Raw genomic sequence first — 19,755 nt, forward strand, 5'->3', positions numbered from 1 at the left:
CCTTTCATTCCTCAGGTTTTTACCGCTTTCTGACCTCCACATCTGAAACCTGCTTCTGCGTCTGAGAATCCATCAGCTCTACTATAGATGTGCATGACAGTTTCTTTAGGAAAGCCTGTCGTGACAGCACTCAGAGCTCTGCCCAGGCTGAACAATCGTCTCTACAATCTTCTTTACAGCAGAGGAGACTGAATGGTTAGATACCGAAACTGATATCAGGTGTTTATGAAAAAAAAAAAAACAACATGATAGACAGTTACAAGCAAAGAGGTTCTGTAGAAAATAGTGCCATAATCAAGCAGCAACATCTGATGTTGAAAATGCAAGCCATTGGGAAGTGCAAAAAAATAAATCCTTTAGTGTCCCCTTGAGGCTGGCTCTAAAAGCTAAAGAAGTCCCATTTACACCCATTATAAAATGCATCATAAATAAATGTGTAGCAGACTACAAAACTGAATAGCTCTTTGTTAGGTGTTGGTCTGAATAGCTCTTGTCTTTTTAGATACACACTGTACAGTAGGGCTGTGCTCAAAAAATCGACATGGCCATATATCTTCATGCTCTTTGCAGATACATGTATCCATGCAGATGTTACAAAATGGATGTAGGCTGCAGTGCTGTGATGACAGTTTGGAAAGACAATCGACGTATGGTGCAATTTACAAGAGACAAAAAATATTTCTAGGATCTCTGAGGACCTGAATTGATGTGTTGAAGTTGTAGAATCCTTAATATGCCTGTGCTGTTCTTCTCCAACAATAAATAACAGCTGTTCTGTGAAGGACATGGTCATTATTCAAAATCAATGTTTAACTCGATATGTATCGTACCGTGGGGTTGTGGAAAATACACAGCCCTACTGTATGGGGTGATATTTTTTAAGCTAAAAGTTTTGCATAATTAGGATGGTTGATTTGACTGACGGGGGGGGGGGGGGGGGGGGCGCATGAGGCTAAAGGCCCACCTCAGCTCAACCTCTTTGCCTGTGAAACAGCATTTCTAATTAGAGATGACAGTGAGTGAGTGAGTGCCTGGATGGGATTCAAAATTGCTCCACAAAAACCGATGGGTGACTTCACTGACACTATGTCCATGTTCTTTAGAGTCTATGGTCATCGTATTGTGATTTCAAACCTTAATAAACTGGATAAACTGCACCAAAAGTAATCGCTTATCCTCCCTCTCATGGCTAAACTTTAACTTTCTGAAATAAAGGAAAAAAACCTTGGTTTGAATTTGAGACCTGTAGACAATGAGGAAACAGGCACCTATACAGCTGTGAGCACTAAACTTCATTGAAGGCAGAATTGTAACTTTCATTAAGTAACTTAAACTGTAATTTAAAGAAAAAGTCTTCAAGTTGTAATGCCTTGTGTTTTGTTTAATGTCCCGTTGTTTTGCTGACTTATTTCCATAGATCCATTAACATTACAGGTGTGATCAAATTAAAAGCATTTCTTCAAACTCTCTGCTCAACATTTCTACACCTGAGATGGGAATCAGTTCTTCCTGCTCAGTGAAGTAGAACTCTTTATACATAAGGTTGCACCTCGCTAATCCTTTCCATTTGACCCCATTTCTCTCTCGCCTTCCCCGACATCCTGAATTAAATGGGAAATACTGTATATGTTGTGTTGCTGCCAGATAAATCAGTCCATTTATTCATTCTTTCTTTATCAGGATTAGAAAGCCTCAACCAGATTTACCCGTTTGTCAGGCGGAAGTTTTTCTGTTTTGCTGTCGAGATTCGGTGTGAAATCTGCAAAGGCCATGTCTGGCGGATTAGCTCGTCACTCAGAGAGAAAGTTTCTGACAATGTGGGAGAGTTCAGGACAAAAGCTTCCTCGCTGATTAGAATGTAAAGAAGGCAGAGAAATGTGTGTGTGTGTGTGTGTGTGTGTGTGTGTGCACGTTTCCACCCGTCCGCCTGTCCTCTCTCTGCTTCGTCTGTCTCTATCTGTTGTTATTCAATAATGTTGTCATTTCTCTCCCTCAATGCGTCAAAGGAGTCACGTCAGATAGCCTTGGAATGAAAGGGCCGCTTTTAATCCCGCTTGCCTTGTAAAAAAATCTGAATGACACCCTGCTAACACAGCAGACTTTCCAAATATCCAGTTGTAACTTACAAGACAGAGACAGTCTTACATAATGATTTGCATTTCAATTTTAGGATAAAAAACTCATGCTAAAAGAAAATGCTATTTTTAATATCAGAGTGTGCTGCTCCAATATTCACTCTATTGTCACTTCATTGCTTCATGTAATATTGGAGCTTTTGAACACATATAGGGCTTTCACACTAGAAGAAATCTCCTGAAAAACTCCTGATATTTCCAGGAGGAGCTGTGTGTGAACACCAACAACCCTCGCATTTTGTCCGGAGCAAGTCTGAGTGGGCTGATGTGAGAATGCAGCAGGATATTCTCCGGAGAATTCCGCTCGAGCCAGTAGGAGGAAGAGTGAGGTTTCTATACTGTTACCGCTGCTAGGTGGATAGAGTGTCTCCCAAAATGATCTACATATTTCCCAGAGTGCATTTGTGAAAACGGTTAGAGTGAGGATATGACGGATGGTGTGCGGAAAGCTTTATTTTGGTCAGAGAGACTGATGCTACAGTGAGACATCTACTGGACATCTACTCTGAACGACTCATATTATTCCTTGAAATGTGAAAAGAAACAACATCAATAGGTAAAAATGCACCCTAGTGTTTTTTTTCTGTTTGTGTCTCGTTCATGCAATTTAGCAAAACTGTGTTGGAACGCCATGCCCATTACTTATTTGTGAACACCTCTCTTTGCGGTCTGAACCTCAGCTCGAACAGCACATGCAAATCATGCAGTCACTTTCATGCTGCCTGTGATGTTGAGCTTGAACTCCCTCTGTGAGGACTTGCTGTGCTTTAGCCCCTTTTTATCTATAATGAGAAGATTATTCTGAATAGAATAGATGACTTTTCCTTTTAAAGTCAAAAATCAAACACCAAAGTTTTTCTCAGGACGGACTGTGCCTCGTTTCAAAGACTGCGTATCTTTATCAATGTTTCACTGTAATGTTTTTTAAAACACAGTCCCTAGGTACTTTTAATACTATTTACTGGGCATAATGCTGATTATATTATGATTGTCCTAAAACTGCTTCTCTACATTTACACTTTGCAGTTTAAACTTCATGGTTCTTTTTTGTATCAGACTAACAGATAATTGTGTAACAGCCGTCATCTGCTAGAAAATTGGAGGATAGTGATAGAGAATAGGGGGTTGTTTTTCAATGCAGACATGCTTTTCTCCTCTCTGTAAATCCTTTAGTTAGCTCGTGAGGATTAGGTCTGAAAAGTCTCTCATTTGCCTCCAAAGCCCTCGGGGATTCATTGGTGGAGAAATCCAGCTTCTCCGCTGCTTCTATCTGAATTTGACTTTGGTATTTATTTTAATTATTTATTTTTATGGCAGCCCACGTCTGATTTCTGCTCCTTTTTTTTTTTTTTTACCCTGTCACTGTCTCCTTGATAAATTTGACTGCCATTGCTGGAGGTATTGCACACTCATTTGGAGATATATTTAAGAAATGTCATATTTAACTGGCTGTCAATTTTAACCCGAGTTTGTGTGCCGTTTAACCTTTTAGATTTTGCTGTTTTTTTTTGCGATTGGATGGAAAAGGTTGGAATACATTTATAGACAGGATCTTAAGCTAAAGCAACAGGCCCCTTTTTTGCACCAGGACATCACATATACAGAGGGAAACCTGAGTGTTGTCCCTGAAAAGCCTTCTTCACATCCCAGTATGAATCACAAAGTACACTGAAAAGACTAGAGGATCCCAGTGGAGGTAAAAAGCCTGAGGCTATATACCCTAATGGGAAAAAAAACAGCTCTGGGATAAAGGTAATGGGTGGTAAAGACTTGTGGAAACCATCGATGGGATAAAAGGGACAAGCTTTGAGAGACAGAGTATATCCCGCCAAGTGTCTGACTGAAATCGTAATTCTTCTCTAAGGCCAGATTACACAACTATCCCCAGTGTAAAACGCTGCTCACTCAAAAGGAATAACTATGAAGACTGAGTCAGCCTTGAAAATGGTATAGATCCAAACAATTAATGGTGCTTTCCATTTGCTGCTAGTTTCCATTTTCAGCGGTGTTTCTTAAATTCTATGAACAAAAGAAAAGCCTTCCAATGGCAAAATGGAGGGGAAATATGGTAACAGTTTAGAGCTTGTTGTCTGTTGTTTACCAGAACACCTCAGATCGAGCTTTTTGGAATATAATTACTTTTTAAGTGGCTCTCCAAGTTTTTCTCTTTTATACTCAACACAAAGCTTGGAACCCCTGTTTTTCTTTTTCTGTAAAAATGTTTGTTTGCCTCTTAAATGGAGCATTATGCGAGAAGTTAATAGTCTTTCCATTAATCAATCAAAACTGTTCCATTCAAATCGGAGGAAGGTGCCAGTCTGCATGAGCTGATCCAAATAAAAACAACATCCCAACCAATTTCATTCATGTGTGACAGAATTAAACAAAAAGTAGTTGTTGGTGTATCTCTACATGCGTGAACAGAAGCAGTCTCCCTGTGTATTACTGGAGGACGGATGAAACACAGTTATGACAAACACATGGACGACAACAAAAGGAAGGATTAGAGACTTTGTTGAGAGATAAGTGGAGGTTTAAGGCAGAGTTGTGGCTGATGATGATATAAACAACCTCCAGTGTACATCAAACAGCCTTTCGCTGCAGCTTTGGGAGGGATAAGAGGGGAGCACAGTTAAAGAGAGGATGATGGACTGTGATCAGAGATGAGACGAGAGGAAATGCAGAGTCACGGCCAGTGATTATATAAACAACCACTACATCAGACAAACATGGTTCCAATGCTTCTGCTTGGCAAATGCTCTGTCAATCAGTCCAGTTTTCAGTCACACTGCTGCTAACCCTTTGGCTGTTTTAAAAAAGCACCCCAGGCTGTGTTCTTTCTAAGGGAGCGTTTAATCTGTAGCGTTTAATGGTGATGGTGTGTAGTAAAAAGGGGCTACTCGGGACATTCACCTTGTCCAAATGAACTCAAGTTAGCAAGGATTCATAGTGACACCAGCCTTGGGTTGTCTCATCCACTGTTCTTACTTTTGCCAGAGAAAAGTGATAGTACTATCATTCTTTAACCCAAATGACTGTGAGCCAATTTGAAGGTCAAATCTAAAGGCACGAGGGAGGTGAAGCACTTGCATGTGCATCAATGAGTGATGGATGGGTCGAATCAAAGGTTTGACTCCCATTTTAAAACAAGAGGTCATCATTTAGACATTATTTTGAGCCTCACCATGATGTGTTTCCCAAACTTAATGAACACGGTTTTTCTTATTAACTGATCTGAAACCAAATGTTTAGTTTCTCATGAACCCAAAATTTAGAAAATAATTTAAACAAACACCAAAATCTACCTTAAAAGATAGGGGTGGTAGTCGCTTGATAACCTATGATTTAATGATAGATACAAAATTAAGATGCAAAATGGAATGCTAGGCCAAATAGTATCACAATACAGTGGATCTGCAATCATTAATATATTGTAAGACAATCATATAATCCTCATTTATGATTTGTATGAATTTAAAATTCTCCTAAAAAGGGAAAGGGTGGGATTCATGTATTTACTCAGTGCTATGTGTAAGTTTGACCACATGACGATCTCCCCCTTTGACTTCTTTTCATTGTTTTCTGACATTATGCCGCTGTCTTCTTCTTCTTCATATTTTACCCTGCTGTCAGCGTCAATTAACTTTTGTTCTCATTACCCTTTTTCATGTCATAGTCACCGCTGTGAGAAGTCATGAAGTGGCGATTAGTCAAATTTGCAAGGAAATCTGTTTAGGATAAATTCTTTAAAATATAATGTATATAGATATTTGGAAACAGCAATTTGATAGTTGTATCGGACAAGTGAGCAAAAAGGATTCCCATATAGATATTTTGTCCCATTTTTTGAATATAAGTCGAGCCACCTTTAAAAACAGTCACAAATGGGTACTTTAAAACTGACCTTGGCATGTACTGTACAGAAAGGGTTTGAAACAGATGATATGATGGGGGTCTGTTTGAGTAGAAACCGAAAGGCTATGATAAATTATCAGTTTTTGAGACCTATGCATGAGAACATTGGATATTTCTAGAATGGTGCATAAACCATGCATATGAGCCATTGCACAAGGATACATTGCGGGTGTATGGTTGATGTCTTTTAGCTAGACAGTCATGATTATAGTATCCCCTTTAGTTCCATAAAGTCATTGTTTTTGTCTAAGATAGTACAATATTCATGAGCCAACAGAAGATGAGGTCCATGTACAGGCCCCTGCAAGAAAATAGATTCAGGGATTCAAGTATCAAGAACGTTGTTGGTATTGACCACGAATCAACTTGTTTTGCTTTTCAAAAATTTGACCCCCAGATGGCTGTTTTTGTCTTCAGATATAAATTATATGTAAGCTTCCCAACACACTTATAGGGAGTATAAATATAGAACAAATGTACCCTTCAAAACCCTCTAATGTGGAACACTTTTCACTTTGCCCGACCTCTATAGTTTTCCATAAATTGTATACTGCTGTTGCACAAAAATGCCTGCAGCAGTAAATACTGAGACACTGTTCCAGACACAAAGACATTGAACCAGTGCAGTGTGCAGTCACATTAAAATATTATTGACCATGTTACAGCTTAATACCGAGGCATCCCATGAAGACCCAGGCCCACAAGCCACAGCAGCAGATCAAAATGCCAAGCTCTCCACAGGGACGCCCCGCCAAGCTAGAGGCTGTTTTACATTCTCGGGGAGTGCCTCATCGGTCCAACATGGGGTTACTGGAGTGGCAGGCGGCTACTTTTTTTTTACTTTCTAGCATTACAGATTGGCCTCTGCTGCTGTAGGGCAGCTTTTTTTTTTTAAGTGAAGCGTCCTGCTGGAGCCTGATCCCTCTGACTCCCCCCGACTGTATCATTAAGCCACAGAGAAGTGTGAGAGAGTTACTGACTCTCAGCTGGGGATTCTCTTTGACTGAAGCCGCACTGTTCCCAACGGGAGGTGGTGTGGAGACAGTATGGTGGTTGAGGGATCTGTACACGACTCTAAATAGTGTATGATACAATTACGCCAATTTTAGACCTTAAAGGAAGTCAACAGAAAGAAAAAAGACATCTGATTACAAATTTAGTGCAGAAATTTGTTTTCATGCTAAGTGCCAAGATCCTAAGCCTTATGGGCTGTTTTATTTAGATATATCTCATTAAGATTACATTTGAAGAAGAAAACAGGAAGACATTAATTTGAAGAAATGTGACATCTAATGAGTGTTCTCTTGTGTCTTTTTCTCTCTCTTTCTCATGCATTCCCCATGGTCTCTTCCCCCTGAAGCTGAAGAGTATGCTGTTGAAGGTAAGACTGATGCTTTGCTCTCCAGGCCCTCTGACGGCTTTCCTCAATGCTGTCATGGATGCTGATGCTGGCTGCTTGTTAATGCTGTGTGCCCTCCCTCTGCGGAGGGGCATTGTCAGTTTGGACTGCGGTTATACGTGACTTCCAGGGGCCTAAATTACAGTTTCTCATTATGACAAACGTGATTGATGCACTTCCAAAATTGTCCCAGTTTTACCTCTCGTTACTTTTATCTTGTCTGTTTTAATTTAATTTTGTTTTTGACTGTGGTTTATCTCTATAGATATAATCAAACTGCTACATATTTCACTTAGGAATATATTGGTGCTTGAATGAACAATGTCAAGACAGCTTTGCAATTTTGAATCAATTTTCCAGTTAACAAGGTTTTGTCAAAGTTAACAAGATATGACATGGTGATTTTGAGATCCATTCTTTATTCCATGTCCTATCTCCAACAAAGTTGAACCAAGATTGCCTGCCAGGGTCCCTGTGGGGCCTTATTAGCCCTTGGGCCAAGCACTACAGCAGCGCTGGATGCAGCAGACTTTATGGATTGATCATCCTGCAAGCTGTTGCCTATCTCCACTTCTGCAATGTTCAGAAAGAGGCTCATCCTCTGGTTGACATGGCTGTTAACAGTCGACTCAGACAGACATTCTGATCTGGACAAACAGGCTTTTCTGAAGCTATTCATTGAGTAGTAAATAGTTTTGTTGGTGTGTGCTTGTATTTGCATCATTTCCTCGTTGCAGAGTTTGAGGTGATGGATTACCTATCACACATTCTGTACCAGCAGGGGAAATCACTGTGAAAAACATCCTGTTTCTCCAGGTTTTCTTTAAAGCTGTAGAAGTTAATGCTGCATTTATTTCTCAGTCTTGATACTTAACACAAGTTGTTTATCTTGTTGCAAATTGGAGATATAAAACCACGTCATTGTTATTTGCTAACTCGGAGAACTCAATTTTATTTTTTGGTGTGTGTTTGATATTTGGTGTGTGTGTCTAGACTGTTTGAAAGTCTCAGTGTGTTCCTTCATGAGATTCAGGCCTCGTGTTATAACTGTAGTTCTGTGTACTTGTTGGCGTGTATGAGTGCCCTTCCGTCCCAGACCCATGTCAGCACCACTGGAGCCCTTGATGGGAAAATGTCAGGGGGAAGGCAGGAAACAGGAATCAATGGTGGTAACTGCACAATTCCGTCTGACTGAGTAGCCCCTCCAGACTGATGTTGAGAAGAGCGAGGGCCATGAAAGCTTTGAGAGGGAAAGAGAAAGTGGGGAATGAAGAGAGTTGGTTTTACTTGCTGGCAGACCTAAAGGAGGATGGGTAATTCCCCTCGGACCCCAGGCTCTTTCTGTTGACTTTAATCAGGCTACCCAATTACACCAATATGTCCTTAAATTAAAGTACAAGGTAATGTACCATAAAGCATTGTATGCTGTAGTTGTGTATAAAATCAACGCCTACCCTTGTAAATCAGAAAGTGCACTTTTTTCTGACTTGTCTGAAGTATATTCTGCAGATATTTCTTTTCACTTGGCAAGGGCATATGTTGTAGTTTTAAGCTACCTTTTAAATATGTATGCCTTTAGCAATTTAAGAGGGGAGCACCTCTCCTTGTGCAGAGGTCTAGGTGTTTTTCTCCAGCACCACCTTTACTCTAATGTGAAAGATCCCTTGAGATATCAAGCATTTTCTAAAACTTTAGACTGTATAACTCACTTCAGGGTCAAAATATAATGTTTAAGGGATGCTCTTATTCAAACAAAAAGTACTAACTAACTAACCTGGATTAATTTATGGTCTCTGAAGCAAAGTTATTTAATGAAAAACAGGAAGTCGCGTCCCCAGTTTCCAGTGTGTTGTGTGTCAACAAGACAGCTCGATAGATTTATTTAATGGCTCATAATCTCTCATGCGAAAACCCTTAGGGTGCTACTTCACTCCTTTCTCCTATTTTTAGACTTTTCCTCTGAACATATTTGGTCTAATTACTGTCGGACACCATGTGTTCAAAAGCTGGTTGAGATTGATGATGTAGAGACACTTTAAAAGCCCCAGAGAGGCCCGTGCCCCTGGAAGGTGGCCGGCGGCCCTCGTTCCTCCACTGTAGGGCTGCGATTGATGATGCGGCTGTGACACTGACCTGTTTTTACCAGCCAGCCATCGACGCTAACAAAGCATGTCTTTTCCCTGGAGGACTGTATGTGTGATGTATAGTTTCATTATGTAAGCAGAGGTTTAGCTCAGTGCAATGCAGAGTTCAGCTGTGTTCCTGCGGAGGCTAATAAAGAAGTAAAACTACAGCTGACTGCAGTGATAGTCTCGAGGTTGGATGGATGGCTATGGTCAGTTTAACCCCCAGGATCTATTCGACAAAAGGCAAACTAGCAACTCCGTGCCCTTGTGCATGGCATTGAACAGTTCATTGCACCAGGTTGTGTTTGCAGTGATCATGAGAGATATCCCTATAGCGACTAATCTCCATGCCGATTAAACACAATTTAAAACTCAGACTAGTCGATTAGACTTCTGTTAAGAAAATGCTCAGAAAACCGTCAAAATGAATTTTTGGTGATGAACAAATTGGTGTGGCTAACTTTAGCATAGTAGCACTATTAGCCTTCAGCCCTTCTTGTATGTTGAAGTCCACATGCTGGTGCTGAGTGTGGTTATGCTCTGGAGTGGTTATATGCCATTTTAACCTGAAACACCCTACGTACAACTTAATCTCTATTTTCTGGATCAAAATACTGCCAAACCTCTCCATGCTTCATAATGCCACTGCGCTGGATCACATCTGAGTAATCAAGCATCACGGTATTATACTAGCATTTAACCGGTGGGTGGCTGCGTTGCATCTTACACAACATTCTACTGGCATTGTGGGCCGGAAGTAATACAAATGTAGTCATTAGTACAACTAACTTTTCAGGTGCCAACTAGCCAGGATGAATATGTTTATTCACCACCCAGGTAATCATGGGAACATCACGGGGTCTATTGGCACCTTTAGTGTCTGCTAGAGACTCATTATGCTTTACACTAACTCAAATATTAACCAAATAAATACTATATGCAATGCAATAGCTACAATATGATCTTCAAGGCAACTTCTGCAGCCATTTAGCATGTGAAGACGCAGGTTTGGTAATTGAAAAGCCAATTAAGCAGCTTGGAGTGATTGTAGGGAGCTGTGCATAAGGTCAGAGTAAGTACTGCTTTTACCAAGTACACTGTGTTGAGGAAATTACTAAGAACTTGACTTCACACAATAAGACTCAGTTGACTCAGATGGCTTACACTGATGAAAGTTATACAAAAGATGAATACTCATGAGGAGACATTATTCAATATCACACTTCTGTACTCGTGTCTTGCTCAACCACATCTGCAGAACTCTTCGAAAAGGGTATCCCAAAAGACATTATCATTATTAGGGTCGTGTCACATTGACCCAGCTAGACTAATCTATGACGTCAATTACACTGGAGCTAGTGATGTGAAAAGCAGTTCTTTTCAGTGTACTGAATCAGTAGAATCAGTTCAGTAAAGTGATTCGTTCAAAAGATTCGTTCACCGAATCGTTCAGTACTTCTCCGCAGCTCTGTCTGTGAATCAGAATTTAATAAGCTGAAACACGGCCGAATGTTTAGTTCTGCTCGCGATCGTACTGAGAATAGCCGGTGGTGAATAATAAACCAATGAGCTGAGAATTTAGTTGGATAAAGTTACAAAAAATGAAAGCTGCTAAAACAATCACTTTTATTTTCCTCGACCGTTCTGTTCAGTACGTTCAGTACACAAATCACTCACTGACTGACTGACTGAGAGGAAGAGAGTGACTCGGAGGCTCCGCTCTCGTTCAGTTCATTCAGTGAACTAACTGAACGAGAGCTCCGCTCTCCAAGTCACTCTCTTCCTCTCAGTACGTTCAGTGAACGAAACACTGACTGAACGTGAACGAGCAAGACTGCGAGTCACCAGCCTCAGTCACACACACACACACACACACACACACACACACACACACACACACACACACACACACTGTACTGACTGAAACACGATCGTTAGTGGATGTTAAAACAGTCAGCTGACTGAAATTAAGTTGGATATAAAAGCCGTTTGCAAACTGACAGCAGCTATAAAAAGCACATACATTTTCACAACACCTAAATGTTAAATAATATATTTTCTACTTCCTCAATTTTGGAGACATGAGAGGGAGAAGTAGGGGCGGGCTTTAGTGACACAGAGCTCCCGACCGACTCCGTCCTGTTGGTTCAGTCAGTACGTATCACGGACATGAAAGGGAGAGGGAGGGCGGGCTTTGAGTGACTCTTACGGTCTGGAGAGAGAGACACGAGACGGGAGAGAGGAGAGGGCAACTGAAGTTGAGAAATGAACGACTCTTTTCAGTAAGTAATTCAGTTCAGTTCGTTCACACAGATGATTTGTTCGTTTTGAACGAATCGTTCATGACCGACACATCACTAACTGGAGCAGACAACAAGTCTACCAAACATCCTTGCAGATATCAGGAAAAACAGTTGACACTCTCTAAGCTGTATTTGGTGTTCTAGTCATAGCTGAACTCTATCAGGTCTGACTGACATTAGAGAACAGTGAATAAACCTAATGACGTCTGTACATTATAATCTAAATAACTACAGAAATTCCACCACAGACTGAATAAAAACCGTAAGTGAACCTAAAACTTGTACCTCACACTATGAGGATTTGTTACAGTTCATTAACAAAGCATCAGGAGTTGTTGATTCAGGGCTGACATCCTGTGAGAAATTGTGCATCATGTTTCGTATCATAAGAGCCGTCGTATGAGAATACTTATAACTGTTGTGTTACTGCTGATAGTATTGTTTTGAATGTATATAAAGGACAAACAGAATGAAAGAATGAACTGCAGGATTGCATATTTCTGCAGCTGCTCATTCAGAAGATGAAGAATGGCCATTTTTAATCTCCTCCAACAGATTACCTAACACTCAATGACTTTAACCGTGAACACGGCCGAGAGAAAAGCAGCCTATACACACAACTGGGCAGCAACAGATCAAAAGTAACTGTGGTCAGCGTGCCTGGCCTCTGAGACTGGCTGATAGATTTCGTGACCTGGTGCTTTGTTTGGGTGAGGGATGTTCTGAGCTGCCCAGCCTGATCTTAATCAATCTGATCAAGGCTAATGATCTTTTCTCTCTGAGCCACGCGGACCTCCAACTTAATCTCACCCTTTAGAGGGCAATAACATTTTTTTTTTCTTCTTCCCCCTGTGCATAAAATAGAGTTTGATGTTAGCTACAGATAAAGGATTATGGATTTGTGTGGGCCTGTAGTTATAGGAGATTACTTTGGATCATCTAAACTAGATTATGGGGTTTTTTGTTCTTATTTGCCCTGGAGAAATAAAACAAAATAATGGACCAAAACCTTGAATGCTTCCTGAATGTTTGTGCGTGAAGGAGAGCAGAGGGAGAAAACAAAGAGGGGAGCAAATATTAAATGTACTGATGTCGTTATGGTATTAACCCAGATTTGGTTTGTTTCTGGAACAAATTGTGCTTGTACATGATCCTAAGTCAAACTCTAACTGCTGTTGTTATTTGGAATACTACAGGCTAACAGGCAGACCACCTGGGTGGGCTCTTGCCAAAAAATGAAACATTACAAAAGCAATTGAGAATGATGGGCATTTATTTCTACAAAGGCATAGCATAACAGCGCTATTTGTCCATTCTTTGCAATCAATAAAGCTTAACTCTGAATTTTTCATTGAATGCGCAAGAGATTTGCAGTGTTCAAACAAAGCAATTGATCATGGAAGATTGCTGGCTAGCTTTGTACCGACAAGCACTCGAAAAAGAAAAGGTTGCAAATGAACAAACAAACAAACAAACACACAGTAACCTCATAGGAAGGGAAAAATGACCAAGGAGTGGAAGGTTGAACAAAAACTGAATGGTGTCTTTCTTTAGCTCTGAAATTGCTTGAGAGCCTTTGGACAGTAGGGTGCCTTGATGTTGCCGCCGCCTGCCCAGCTTCTGCCAGATGTTGCAGTGAGATAAAGCATCCCCGGGTCCTGGAGGAGCCCAAGTCCAGCCATGCCTGTTCGCACAAGACGTTAATTTCACCCCACTCAGCTCACTCTCTTTTTTTCTTTCTTTTTTCCCCTCTCTCTCTCTCCTTCTATTTTTCTGCTCTGTGATAACAAAGTCTAAAGGGATGGAGTGGGCGTCCACTTGTGAAAAACTCCAGATGCTTCAGTGTCAACACGCGTGGCCATTGGCGAAACTGTTTGCTGTGATGGAGAGAGAAATGGATTGGACAATGCACGGCCTGGAGCTCCGCTGTTTGTGTGTATGCGAGTGTGTGTGAAGAAGAACATTAGGTTTGCCAGATTGAGCTACTCTGCTTGAGTTTGCTTCATTTTCCTTTTGCAACTGCAGACTACAACTGCTGTGCAAAACTTAAAAATTGCTCCCTATTCCCTAGCAAGACCCTTTATGCAATATTTCAAGTTACGTACATCCTGTTCTTACCCACAGTTCCTCAAATACATTGGCTCGGTCAGTTGCGTAGCAATAGAATAAATTGAAACTGCTATTATGTAACTCTTGGGTGGAGTCTTTTCTTGTTTTGATGTCTTATAAGAACACATGGAAGCGACACCGAAAACACTGTTAGGTGGTTAGCAGAGCAACAACCAGAACAGGGTTTTGATCCTGGATTAATCTAATCATGTTATCTTTCTAAACAAATGCACCTCTCGTGGTCAGAGGTGCTGATTGTCAACAGGCAAGGCAGGCAACTGCTTAGGGCCCCAGGCCAGTAGGGGGGGCATCGAGGGATGACAAACTTTACACCACAGCAGTGGCTCAAAATGTGCAAATTTTCCAATGACAGTAGGAACCTCCCTAAGGGCGCCCCCATCTGACAACACTCACTCTTGTTGCCCTGCTAAGCATATCATGCATTGCTGTTTTGAAAACCAAAGACCCAAGAAAGAGTAACAAAAAGGAAGAGGAATCGAACACTGGTGGTGATAAACGCTGGTTGGAGGCTCCCCCAATGAATTTTTGAATAGGGCCCCAATAGACTGCAGAATCGCCATTGCTTGTGGTGCCAGATAGCCTAGCGGTTATGTCGCTCACCTGCCTGGACACGCCCCTGAAGCCTTTAAATAAGCTTCATATTGTTCCATGGCAAGATTACATTTGAAAGTCTTACTGGACATTGCTCATTGCCTGTGGAGAACAGACCAGAGGGGTGCCTAGATTCACTTCAAGCAGCCATATAAAGTATTGCTCATGTAATAATGTGTTTACATATAATGTTTAAGAAGTCTTTAATCGAAATACTTTCTCGGAGCTGAAACAAGTTCTGAGAGCTGTCGGACAAAATGGTTTTAGCATATTACATTCCTCATAGCATTTCGTTTTTGTCACACCACTCTTGAGTTGACTTGTTCCCCTCTACTTACCACTTACAAGCAGTAACTTCAGCACTTCTCCTGTATTACAATGAAACACCAGCCTGAGCTTTGGTAGGGATTTTGTCGCTTTCTTCAAAGTACTCCCTCCTCCTGTGTACTTAAATGAAAATGTGTTGTGCACCTCTGTGCCTGTGTTGCTTTTGAAATAATACAAAAAAGAAGCATTTCCCAGTGGACTTTGGGGTTATGGGGTATTTGGAGTTTATATTGCGTCGTCTCTTGTTGGGTTGCATTCAGCATATAATTTATGCCCGGTCAGGGAAACAGTCTCGGTAATCCTCCATTCTTTTTCGATCCCTCTACACTGCTCACTCTATGATTTTTTTTTTCTCTATCTCGTCCTCCTCTGCCCTTATCCCTTCACCTATCTTTATCCCCGTCTCATCAATCTGCAATTTAGTTTTGTCGCCTGACCTCCTACGGCATCTACTCTCAACATATCATCCTCCCTTTCCCTCTCCAAATTCCCCTCACTCTCCTTTCTGTCCTCCTTTTCTTCATCTCAATCACCTTCTTCCCTGTTCTGCTAGATAAACTTATGGGTTTGTAGCTAAGAGGCTTATTGAAAGGATGCTTCTGGAAGCTGTGCAATGCAGCTTTACAGTGTTATTAAAGGCTATATAGAGAAGAAATGCCACAGTAGAAAAGGTGGATGCAGGTGTATTTGCTGCTGCCCACATCCACTGACATTTAGAATACGACTTGTTTTTACAGTAAGGTACTGTATTTCCAGTGCAAGACATTTGTTAGCCTGCATATTTGAAAATATTCAAAGGCAGCACCTTAAGACTTCAGTGTTAAAGTCTTTAAAGAAGCTTTGACCTTGTTCTTTTGGAGGCTTTTAGTGTTTGGCAGTATCAAAGAGATAATGGTAGCTTAACTCACCACGGCTGCACTGTCAATGTGGTAAAGTGCAGTTCAACCCCTATTAAGAGCATATTATGAGAATTAACACGTGAAGGTGTAATTAACACCTGAGTCATGGCTGTCTGTTTCAATCTCTGCAGACTGCTTTTAAAGAGACCGGCCTCTGAAGTACAAATAAAATACTGCAAATCAGAGACAAAAATGTAAATAGATTGTCTCATCTATGCTCCATTTGAAATGGTTCTTTCCTCTTGCAGCCATGGTAATGATGCTTTGTATTTGATGACATAGATCCTTTAACTCTTAACCATGTGCATTGTCCTGTGAGTGGCTCCTTTCCAAATAGTTACATCTAATCACATTTAATCTCATTGTATTAAACACTTTATCAAAATACAACCAGAGCTGAGGCTCCTGTCAGAACAGTTTTTTTTTCATGTATAGGTTTTGAAAAGTGACCTACAGTGAAAAGTGACCACCAAATGTGTGTGAGTGTAGATCAAGGGACGAGAATCGCAGGATAACGCATGATGCAATACAATACAATAAGTGATTGCGGATACATGGTGCTCGATGTAGATATCATGACACAGCGATATATTGCAACAAAAATATATAATGAAAGATCACCATATGTGATGAAAGGTGGAGGAAAGGTTAAAAAATGTCCCCCATGGGGGATCAATAAAGTTTATCTTTATCTTTCAGTAAAGGACTAATGCATTTATTCACTGCTAATCGGTGTCAGTTTCACCTTTTATTACGCTTCCTTTTTGACTTCTTTTCACTGGCGTCCGACATTGTCCTGCTCTCTTCTACAATTCTGCAAATCATTTAGCAGATGCTTTTAGTCAAAGAGACGTACATCAGAGAGTAAGGACAACACAAGCAAGGATCTAGAGAGGAGGGAACAATGTCAGTAAGTGCGAACAAACAGCTTTAAATCTGATCAGACACACAGGTGCTGACAGGCAGTGCACAAAGACATCGACAGCTGTTCTTGAGAGTTCTGATCAGCATCAAAACCTGTTCTAAATATTGCATAGTGATCGCCATCATCAATTTAATTTAGTACGTAGGTGTTCATGAACGAGCTGGGTCTTTAGCTTTCTCTTAGCAAAGGGGCTCGGCAGACCGACCTGTGTTCGGTAGTTATTTCCACCACCGGTCTGCTTCTTCTTTGGCCAGTTAGCTTCTGTTCGCCTTAACCTCATTTATGTCATCAACACTGCCATGAGGAGTCATAAAGTAGTGATACTGAGTCAAATTGGCACAGAAATCTGTAGTAATTACATCAAAGGGGTCAAAAAGACAATATGTTGTTTTGTCCCACCCCTCTGGTAGACTGGCCTTTCAGAAGTATACTCAAGACCACATATTTCTTGATTCCATCTGCTTTCACTTTCATCATAAGACTCAGATAGTCAAGGTCCATTGCTGCATACTTTTTCTGTCTGCACAAAACTTTCCATTGTTAGAACACTCCGGTTGTGTACCTGCAGCCTTTTTTTTTCTGAATTCAATTATGCCATGAAATGCCACTGACTGCACAGCTAAGAGTCCTCGCTGGCCAGGTGACACTGTGAGAGATTGCATTTGGGCAGAGCCCGGTGAAAAGTCCATCTCCTGCCCGTCCCCCGGCCGACAGCCTGTGCCGAGAAAATAAAAGCATGCTCACTCTCACTCTCACTTCCATCCGGCTGCAAAGCCAAAAGGTTGCGGGGAATTGTTAGTGCCACATTTGTCTTTCATGTAGGTGTGTGCATGTGTTGTTTTTCTCCTCACAAGACAGATTTGGCAGCCTTTTGTTATATGTGTTAATGCATGCATGCAACTGTGTGTTATCACATCTTTAATACTTGTCTAAGGCCCATTTCTGTTTGTTTGGTTTGGTTTCTGGCCTTTCTTTGTGGTCCAGCATTAATTAATCAGGCCTACTATTCTGTGCGAAGGTCTGTCGGGGCACCGAGACAATACTAGCAAAACGTTCTGCTAAAATTGAGATCAATAGGCCCTGCGAGATGAGTGAGTGACCAATAAAAGAAGGGAAATGGGGAATAGAGCTATTCTCTCCTCATCCCTCCCTCCGTTTCATAATGGGAAAATAGTAACACTTGAGTGAGCTTGTTTTGCCTCTGAGGACCTCCCTCTGCTGGAATGTAAAATGATATTCTTTTGGGGATTGTGGAGGGGTAGATCGGTGAATATGTTTTCTTTTTTGCTCCATCCTCCTTTTTTATTTCTTACCCGTCCAATCTTGTATCACTTTTTCTTCTGTTTTCTTTTACAGTAACCACCTTGGACTTGGACTTTGATTTTCTCGTCATTGCTTTAATGCTACAGTACACTATTTTGACACATAGCATTTTCCTATTTTTCAGGTATAATTCACTGTTAACAATAAATAGAATGTAATGTGCCTTCATCTTGAGAGATTATGTTATTTGAAAAGGGTAGGCATAAAAAGCAGAGTTGTCCACACAGACAAAACCTGGGCAGGCCGTCCATGTATATTTATACTTTACAAAGTATAATTCCCAACCTTTTTTTGGTTTATCCATAAATTCACCGCACACAAAAGAGAGAGAGAGAGAGAGTTAGAGAGGGAGTGTCCGTTGACCGTCCGTCTCCCCCGTAAATGCAACGATTGTGTTGCCAATAACCCCCAATTCACACATACTCCGTCAGCGCCACGCACTACGTTGTACTTAGCTGCCACCCTAGTCAATCATTGTGTTCACACAGGGCGCGTTCTGCTCCGTTTCAAATACGCAGCGAGTCTATTTTCGCTGGAGTGCGCTGCAGGCACGCGTCAAGCTGGACAGAATATGACAGCCCGGACAGGAAGTCAGACAAGGAAACGCACAGAGCATCCGGTCAATTTCAAAATAAAACACAATATACAGACTCGCGATCGTATTTTTCATCACTTTATCAACATTATGTCAAAACAGGAACCGAATTAACAACAATGCATCCTCAGAAAGACAAAGCAACATGTTGTTTGCATGTTTTTCTCTTTATTCCCGCGGGATCTTGTAGTTCTCCCGTGATGTGTCATGGGTGCGCCCCGCTGACGTTCCAGAAACGGATCCAGTGTGAATGGGCGCGAGTATGTGTGAATTGGGGGTAAGGCTCATTTTAAAACTTGTAGCTTCTTCCGCTGTTGCTTTATTGTTTAACCACGGCTAGAGAGAACGTAGAGATCATCAATCAAAGCGAGTTTAAGATTTAGCAGCATTAAGTAACATTTAATCAAGCTAGTACAAAAAAGCCTACAAACACTGAAAAGGCAAACCTTCAGCCCACATGTTCTAATGCTGATGGAAATAAACTACAACTTCAACAACTGCAAGTCATCAAACACATTGGCAGTTTGTGTTCAGGGCTTTGGTTACTATGGTTACTGGGTTTGCTCTTATAGAACTACTCTCTAAACAGAAACTTTTCAATTTGTCTAAAATGGTGGTGCGGTGATCTGAAGTGAGACGAACAATATATCTGACCAAAGTCAAAGGTCCACTTTAGACGAGTGGCTGATATGTCCTGTTGTTTTTTTGTATTTCTCAAGACTTTGTAATTTAGTGTCTAACTCCATTGTGATTTTATTATTTCTCAGAATCATTCCTCAAAGTCTTTCAAACCTGTCATCAAACTTGGCATGCTTAAATCACCTACATAAACATTTCTTTTTTAAATGTTAGATGACAATGGGGCTAAAAGCACTAGACAGACAAGACAAATACGACTGAAAAGGATAAACAATTTTTAAGTGTAAACAGTCTAATCTACTGAATCCCGCAGATGTCTTAAGGCGTGTTGGTGTCTAGAATTCAGATGCGAGTTTGCCTCATTAATTCTGTCTCTGATATCAAAGTGAACGGCATCTGCCTCAGAGAAGGACTGAAAAAAAAAGCTTCCTCGCTTCCTTTTTTTATT

The 19,755-nt window shown here is 40.9% G+C and overlaps 1 protein-coding gene across 6 annotated transcripts in view; it reads left to right on the plus strand.

The window, feature by feature from the left end:
* nrxn2b (neurexin 2b) overlaps positions 1-19,755 on the plus strand; it is a 702,861-nt gene that overhangs the window by 48,905 nt on the left and 634,201 nt on the right. For all 6 annotated transcript variants that reach the window (XM_061031595.1, XM_061031601.1, XM_061031599.1 and 3 more), the window contains exon 2: positions 7,411-7,431. In XM_061031595.1, the coding sequence (XP_060887578.1) occupies positions 7,411-7,431 (21 nt within the window). The remainder of the gene's footprint in view (positions 1-7,410; positions 7,432-19,755) is intronic.

Source organism: Labrus mixtus, chromosome 23 (assembly GCF_963584025.1).
Source record: "Labrus mixtus chromosome 23, fLabMix1.1, whole genome shotgun sequence".
Lineage (NCBI taxonomy): Eukaryota > Metazoa > Chordata > Actinopteri > Labriformes > Labridae > Labrus > Labrus mixtus.